General features: G+C 39.8%; 1 protein-coding gene across 1 annotated transcript; it reads right to left on the bottom strand.

Annotated features, from left to right (window-relative positions):
• Positions 1-6,372: 6,372 nt before the first annotated feature.
• On the bottom strand, positions 6,373-8,055 carry T265_00386 (hypothetical protein; the record flags this gene model as incomplete). The annotated part of the gene is made up of 1 exon (XM_009164131.1): positions 6,373-8,055. The coding sequence occupies one exon, from the start codon at positions 8,053-8,055 to the stop codon at positions 6,373-6,375; it is 1,683 nt and encodes a 560-aa protein (XP_009162395.1).
• Positions 8,056-9,167: the final 1,112 nt, after the last annotated feature.

The raw sequence follows: 9,167 nt of genomic DNA, 5'->3' as shown, positions 1-9,167 counted from the left end.
TATACAACTATAATATACATGATTTTAGGGTTAAAACGGCCGACCAATAGAACGATGCCGATTCAATCATAGTCCATAGTGCAGATTTTCGGCTTTATGAAAGTGGTGAGATTAAAGCCAAATTCTTTTTCGTGGTGGACATAACTGCGGTAAGCTGAACGACTGTACTTTATATTCGGGTTTTATGGCTGAAAACTGAGTGCCTACAATTAGTACAATCGCCCCGAACACCAAATTCAAGAACTTACACATGCCGCATTCCTGAATGAAAGGTGAATGGTAGTGGATAATGTCTAATTGCAACCCAGCCAGCCACTTGCTTCTAAGCGGTATAATGCTCAAAGCGGCACACCTTTGCGGCAATTTGTTAAAACCAAAGTAGTGAGGATCCATAACACGGATAAACAGCATAGTCTGATTACACATGCAAAGTGAAAAGCACAAGTGAAAACCAAAATGACATTGGAGAAAGCTGGTGAGTATCAATTTTTTAACTCCTTGCATCAGAGCATTTTTGAGAAACTTTATGTAACTAATCTAACAGAAAGCAGCAGACTAGCTGATACTGGACAAATAACAACTGATAGTTTATGCCCGGACAAACTGGGACATCCTTTAGAATCATCGTTTCCAGAATCGGTTTGTCGAATTAAATAATGGAATATTATCGGGAGGTAGTTGTTTACGCTGTTGATGGTAAAACCTTGAGGGATGGACAGCAGTGGTAATCCAGGTAGACATCTTCAGAAATTCACCATGGTTCTTTCTACTGGGAAAGGTGCACCGCGTCTACTAATACAAATAAACAAAGCTGTTTACAAAGTCCTGCTTGCGGTACTATCAGTCCATGTTCAACACTCTACTGAATCTGTACAACCACGGCAAAACTTGCTACTGATAATCAGCCTCTATTTTTGCTGTGGCGAGAGTCTGACTTCAGAACACCGTGAAAATCACCGTCTCACAATGCTATGACTTCTATCGCGAAAAATTTCGTTATGTCAAGTGCACTAAAAAAGTAAACCGAAATGTGGTGGAGAGATTCAGTAAGTAAAGATTCGTTAGTCTCAAGCAAGCGTAAAAGACAGTCCCTTGGTGGTAATATTTCACTGAACAAACGCGTGTGTATTTTAACAGTAATAACCGAACACCATGAAGGGTGGTAATCAAACTGTTTAAATGCAACAGTTATAAGCTGAGGAGCACATGCTTTACTTTTTTCGAAAGACTGATTGATTGTGGCAGTCGGTCTGCACCAAACCAGTCCTGTTCCAAATAAGGGCAATAAAAGCATCTGTCGACCGCGCTCACAATCAGGACATTAGCATATTTGTAGACGTATACGAAGGCAAAAAACTGCATTGTTGACAAGATTAGACATGTCTAGGGATTTTGTTTGGCGTAGCTTGCTTACAAATCAAGAAAGTATAGTTGGTAATTTCCTTCCCAATACGCTGTTCCTACAGTTAGTCTCGTTTATAAAATCGTTTTCTGAAGATAAATAATATACGGTTTTCCTCGTCAAGAATATTTTTCCTTTCAAGGAAGTTTTTCGACTGGTAAATACAGTGAACGTGCTCAATGGACGAAAAATCCTAATATTTGTCCTGAGGCAACATTCGTCCTACAGTACGAGAGCTGATGTGCGCCAGATTTCGCACTGATCCACTTATTGTATACTAACTTGGTGGCATTTGATCGAGCTTTAGCGCGCATACTAACTTCTTAAAAGGCACTTGTGTAGTATATCAACCTTAAGGTTTAGAAATGCGCATTTTAAAACCTCAAAATCATTTTCTTCTCGGCGATGGATTGTGGATGACGTTAACATCTGTTCTATTTGGTGCTGTCTATCTATTTGAGGAACACAGTTGATCCTAAATGACTGAGTGGAAGTCAAAGATACGCTATATCTCTGGTCTGTGATCAGCTCTTCTGTGAAGGCTAGTTCGCGTTAGCGGTAGAGATGGCCACCAAGTTGCTGAAATTGATCAGGAAAGTGCGAGAACCACAGTCATTAGGGCTATTTGGCACTGATTGCATTCGTTTGCAAGACGAAATATCGATTGAAATTCTTTAATTTACCAATTCCACATTCAGTGGGTAAGTAGTTCAGAGGAAAAACAACTTCACGAGATAAGTGAAACTTCTTGTAAGAGTTGTCATTCAAAACTAGATATTATGTGGAAACATGATGTGGTTTCCCTGATTGGGTGACGATAGGCGCTATATCCTGTCTAAGAGCAAGTTAATCACAATAGTGATCAGCCACTTTTGGACAGACGGTTAAGTGTCAAGCAGGCAGATCGCGGGTTCGAGACTCTCTGCAACTTCGTGAGGTGCGAATTGCTGATAATTTCCGATGAAGATGATTTTGTTGTACGATGCATCTCGACATTTCATCGTAGAGTAGTTTCACTTACAGGACGAAATGTGCGTTGGAGACGAATACCGTAAAACAACGGCGGAGATTTCTAGGGATTTCATCCCTTCATGGAGAAAGGTTGAGAAACTATGGTCAGCATCTTTAGTCGTGTTGTTAACCGTCAGAAATGTGCATCACACGAATCTCCAGGGACATTCGAAATCGCGCTTTTCTGTCTAGTAGTTAAACAGATAACGAACAGCGTATAGCACCACTCATGCTTCAACCAGGAATTCGCATTGCCTGGTTGTGCGGTTTACACTGCCGGAGAGTCTCAACGAAAACAACAGCACCCTTTATTGTCTTTCGGGTTTTTGACACATATTGACTCCAGATGCAGGACCAAATCTCCGGTAAACGCTCAAAATAGTCTAATGACGGCCCCAGGCATAGTAAAACTGTACCTCTTCCAAAACACAAACTATTTTTATTTATTTATTTATTTATTTATTTATTTATTTATTTATTTATTTATTTATTTATTTATTTATTTATTTATTTATTTATTTATTTATTTATTTATTTATTTATTTATTTATTTATTTATTTATTTATTTATTTATTTATTTATTTATTTATTTATTTATTTATTTATTTATTTATTTATTTATTTATTTATTTATTTATTTCAATAGTATCCTCCTCCTTGACTTACCTTTGTTGCACTTTTACTCTCTTGCAGCTACGCCCTTCAATTCATTTGGCTTGCCGTGTTGGTTTATCAAAGCCTACTTTCAAGAAATCGAAAAACACCAATCTGTGGTTCATTTTTTTCACCCTCCGTTAGATTTTAATTACACACTACTCTATAGCCAGACTGAATAATATGCAATACCAGCGTTCACCAGGGTTAGTATCAGGTCGCAGTATTGCCCTCTGCAGCCTTCGCTATGGAACGGCTTTGCGTAACTACACCGTGTTTTCCACCATAATATGAGGTGAGCAAACAGTTTGTTCTATAGGGTAAATACCGAGAGATGCGGTATTTTTCGGAAAGAATCGAATGTATCGTTGTGCTTTGTTGGTTCAGCGCGTTAAATGGGGTAATCGATTGGGCTGAAGGCGGCTTTAGGATGTCACTGACTGCAGTGCAACAATAATATCCATTGATTAGAAAGGTATATGGAGCCCTAGAGAATGCGAATAAGAATGGGTAAGTCCGGAGTATTCCCGGTATTGGCGCTTTAAAGGAATGATGGTTTTCACTGGAAAACTAGTACACTGTGGTAAGTATAGCTTACTCTAAATAGCTCGTGTTATGGTCTACCTCTCAGGCGTTACAGAACCCGATGCCGGGGAAGCCATGCCAGCAAAGATTCTTTTTTTACCGCAATATAAAATTGGCTTATTATGTGGCTGTATGCTAAGTATGGGACTGGCTGAGACACAACCGCGAGGCTTCGGACAACCGGTATGCGATTTGCACATCGTTGTACTAGACCTTCAGTTTATATTTTCGCAAACTCCGACTTCCAGTAAATTTGCTTATTTTGTTGAAAAAATACACGCTTTTCGAATGAGGAGACGTGATCGTTGAAATTGAGAAAAACAGAAAAGTGGAGAATTAGATCTAAACTATCCTTTTTCTGCCCGAAAGTTGGATATCGATTAGCGAATAGCGAAATGCGAATTCACGCGTTTTGTCTGGTCTAAGTGAAGGGCGTGGACTTCTCACAATATGATAAGAGTGTTTAGAGAGACGTATTGTTTTGTAGTCTTGTCACTGTCTCACAGCATATCCGAGTCGAACGTAGTGTAATTTGTTGAAGTCCACTTAATGCCTAATGATGCAAACATATTTAAAATCGATCATCTATCCGCATCTGCAGCAGTGAGAAATATTTTGGCAATAAAACACTGGGTGAAACTGAGTGACAAAAGAACGACGGATTCTTCCAAGTTTCAAACCTGAATGTGTTTGAGATGCACTTTTACTTTAGAAGATTTATTCTACAGATACTACTAACCTGCTTGTGTTTGCTGACTCACAGTAAGCTTAACTTTTTAGTGGGAAAGTTCTATCAGTGAAATTTTGGCATAAAATCCAGTATGATCCAGTATAATGAGTCATAGTCAAATACGGCCTGAAAAAAGTGCAACCCAAATCACTTTTACTAGCATATTTGACAGATTTGAACAACGGACACTGCCTCCTTTGTCACACATTCATGCAGTTTCGACTGCATGGCGGAAACCAGCAAAGTTCGATCAAGCTTGATATTTTCATCACATGGCTAAATTTGCTGTAATGTCCGCCGATCACTTTGTTCTCAGTAGACGGAAACAATTAAAGAGTAAAGGAATAAAGAACTAGGCAAGCATATGCTGGTCTGCAAGGATACTCCAAAATGGTGAACTCATTGGATAGAAGTATCCATACTTTTCAGCACTCAGCAAGATCACATAAAAGTAGTTTAAGCTGCAATTTCGTGTTGACCACAAAACTGCAAAAAACCGATGTATTTTCCACTGCACCTCTTGGATGTGGTGCATTCTAATTCGAGTTCCTGATAATAACAAAGAAGTCTATATAGTAACGCTGCTCATTACTTATTTTGTGTTTCGTTCACGTTTAGATATTTAAGATATACATAAATTGGTAGGAGGCTACCAAGTTCCATCCATAGTTGTTTTTTAAAAAAACGGAAACGCTATAACAGAGCGCTGACTCCAATAACAAAAAAACCAGATGGCGATATGTTTGAATTGACAAACTAATCTAATTATTGAAAAGCACTTCCTGTCTAACTACTGTACCTTACTTTTGAGCACGTAAAATGGCCATTGATGTAGTTCGCCTTGTTCAGTTAACACGACTTTGATTGGTTGAATAGAGTTACGAAGCAAGTTGGATGGATAAACGCATTAAACGCCAACAAGTGACAAATCGTAAGCAATAAGCGTGAATTATTAATAATTTTAAATAGGAAATAAGGAAACTCACTGCTGAGATTAGATCGTCTGGAAACACCATTGTTACGAGACACTGCCAGAGTTTGAATTCAAGTGATTCGAAAGGAAAGCCGGTTAGTCCGTAGTGCAGGAAGTTACTAAGAATCAAAATATGCTTGCAGCCACTATTCCGATAGAACACTTATAATTAATTTCAAACAGCTCACCTTAACAGACGAAATTTATGTGTTTGGTCGGTGTTCTAGATTAACCCAAAAGAAACAAATGGAACAAAAACTGCTGCTGCTAACGAGTATTTGTTTAATAAATTAATTACTGCTGTCCGAGCCTTTCTAAAATGTTAAAATTACCACTTTTGGAAGTTGAAAAACTGCATTCGAAGCTACTCTCGATCGCTTACCAAACCAAATTCGGCTAGGTATTTTCTAGCGATCAGCTTGGCAATTTCTTCGCTCGTAGTGTGATAATCTTTTTCGCTGTCTATTTTAGGCTCCGTGAAGATTCTTGCTATCTGGTGATCATTTTGGTGAACAAAACGACGCAGTTTATGAATTGCTCGGCTCTGGCTGATCAAATTCAACATCTTATTGCATCACGCATCAATAGTTCTTCCATATCAAACACCCTATCAGTTCTTTTCCTTATTCACTACCCCCTATACTCGAGAACGTTTTATTCCGTTATGTTAGCGATTGCTCGTGAGTACAAGAGGACCGGACATATGTTATTTTTCCCACAGAAAAGTAAACAGACCAGCCAATGTACGATAAACTGTCGTTGTAAGACGGCAATCCCGTGTTATGTTTACATAATGTTCACAATGCTCTGGATCAATGAGTAGCAGTTTACTAATGATGTAAAGTTGGTAAAAAGCGTTTTTGGAAGAAAATATATGCCATGAAGCTAATCATGGTATTGAATACGTGCATCTTCTAAGCATGTGAAACTCAAAGTTGTCTTAGAACAGTTCTCACATGTTCATTCGTGTGTTCTAATCTTTCATTCGACGGAAACGGTAGAGTGATTGTCCATGGTCAAAACCGTGGATTTCTCTTTTTAGTAGTAGGTGGACCAAATGGAATGTTTAAACTTTGTGGAATGTACTCACTGTTGTCTACATGCTGCCTAACTGGCACCTCTTCTTTTGAATTGTATTGTGGTATCGGTCTTTCGTTTGGTGTTTTTTGAGTATAAGCACATCCTAGAGCTTCTGGGACAGGTTTGTTTGCGTCAGGAATACAGAAACCCAACAAGCTTGGCTGGCCGATAGGAAAATGATTGGACTTTTGGTTCGTGCGTTCTAAACTTGTCGACGGAACCACACAGGTCTCATCAGTCCAGCACTTGTCCGATACACGCTTTGGCGACAATAGTCTGCTGTCTGGGTGACCTGACGAAATTTTGTGCACTAGATTTTGTTCTGACGTGTTTTTGTTTGGCTTGTACGGATCCTGATCTTCCTGTTCTACTTGAACTTCTGCGTCTTCGGTTGCTTCTCTCAACTTTGCCTTCTTCTGCATTTCCAACTCACGAATTTGCTTGCTAAGCCGCTCTTTCGCTTTTCGTTGCGCAATCAGATCTACTTTAGCCTTCCGATAGAGTTCCCGTTTCCGAGTAGTGTTCAGGACAATCATATCACACAACACAGTGGCGATTCCCAATAACGCCAGCCCGGAGCCCAAATTCATAGAAAATTGGATGATATTAAACTTCCCACCTTTTCCATACACAGTGATGAAGAATTGTATGCCGTGTGCTTTGATAAGATTTCGTTTGTGTGTCCCATTCTCCATGTAGTGCTGGCTAAAACGGAAGTTCCATCCTTTGGCTACTGGGCTTTCAAAATCATCCAAACGACGAAACACATATTTTGGAACACATTTCTCTACGTCAAAATCCAGATTGCAGGTCCACTCAATGTGGATTGATACCATACCCCCGTTCTGCCATAGGTTCTTGTTTTGGGCGTCTGAATACTTTAAAATATCTCCGAGACGAAATATCGGGCAAAACTTTAGCCGCTCATCATTTGGATTGTAACGGCAAGTCTTGAGAAATAATTTATCCATCCACTTGAGTATATTGCGGCGCTTCACACGGTAACGCGGAAATTCAATACTGTTTTTTAACATCACGGTAAAATTCTCAGCTGAAGCTAGCAAATGGGGTTTGGGTGTGATATCGTGTTCCGTTGGACACCAACCGTAGATTTCACAAACTTTCAGCCCCTTCTGTCTGGTTGAAGGAACACAGCGACCAGTCTGGACTCCACTCCCGGTCATTACAAGATGACCGGCGGTACACTGCGTATCGTTCGAGCAGTTGTTACCGTACACATCATGTGACTCTTCACAACGTCCAAGTGATTGTCCTGGTGTGGAAACAAGATTAGTCATTACAAAAAACGCCGAATTTTGTTGTGGTGGAATCACATAGTCCGCAGCGTCCCAAACAGACGCACCAATAGCTGGATTGTCCGTAACATTGGCGAACGCAATACCTTTCAGCTTTGCCGTTACGCCGCTGACTGCGTGATCAAACTGTTGATAGCCCTTCTCAAAAATCATCACCCACACGACCACATAGAGGATAATGCCCAGTTGGATGAGGCGGAACGTTATGCCCACCTTCAAAGAGTGAATCTGTACCACCTTTTGCGTTTCATACTCTAACAATCCACTCGCAAAAGCACTGACTGCTGATAAGTATCGCCCCATGTTTTTGTGAGTTCAAACAGATTCGGCCACTCAGGAGACAATTTTATATTTCCCACCATTCTTTTTATCTGGGTTTCGATAGGTTTCAAAACCAGCCAATCCACTGAAATTCCGACTGAGTTAACTGATTGGAGCTTTATGTTTGTCTTTGGAAAGTAGGCACAAAATGATATCGTATTGTCATTCACAACCTCTTTAGGACAGCATGCGACATTTCTTGCCCCAGGTTAATTTACATCTCATATTTCTGTCACTAGGTGCTGTAATCGAAAAAGAAGTTGTAGTAATAATGGGTAACCCGTTAATGTCACACGTCAGATCAAATTTTGACTTCTTGTTTTGCACGCTGACCAAAAACCCAGTTTATCACCTCCTGCACACAATGACAGTGTCAGCGTTCATTTCTGAGAATGGCATGTGTTATTCTGACAACGCGTCATCTCTTTTTGAGACCCCCAGCGAATGCATTTGGACGACATTCTTTTAGGGTGCGCTGCGGGCCGTAGTTTACTCTCGTGGTCGAATTCATCTTCGCAGTGCATGTTTTAGCATGGATGTGCTGTTTTCTGGTCTGTCTATCGAGATTTACGTATGTTTTTATGAATTTTTTTAATAAGGTTGCAATTTTTGAGAAATACCGTAAAACTGACCACTTGAACACAAATGAAAATGAAAACTCAGTTTTATTGAACAAAGGCTTCAGAAACAGCGGATATGCCGTAGAGATTTAGCAGAGGGATATGTGTAATGCTTTTTCTATCCATAGTGACTCCGAATTTGCACCAGCCATATGGAAGAGATGTTCTCACTACGGAGCGAATGAATATTTGTACAGTTCATTACACGGATTTGGAATATCTCAAACAGTTTTCCGGATTTTCACTGTCGCATACGATGAAGCCGAATAAAGCTATTATACTAAGGGCCATTTAAAAGAAGAAATACCGCAAACAGGAAATTTTGCACAAGTTGTGTCGTGGCACTTGGTAGTATCACTGTAATGGTCACGCAACACCTGATACCATGAATGAAACAAAACTCAAACTATCCTATGGTACTGCAAACCTACGTGAATTCTACTTGTTGTTTTCACCACATGACGGGAAAACTGG

This window comes from Opisthorchis viverrini (genome assembly GCF_000715545.1).
Source record: "Opisthorchis viverrini unplaced genomic scaffold opera_v5_3, whole genome shotgun sequence".
Taxonomy (NCBI): domain Eukaryota; kingdom Metazoa; phylum Platyhelminthes; class Trematoda; order Opisthorchiida; family Opisthorchiidae; genus Opisthorchis; species Opisthorchis viverrini.
Note: the sequence above shows the minus strand (reverse complement) of the source record. Positions and strands in the feature narration are given on the sequence as shown.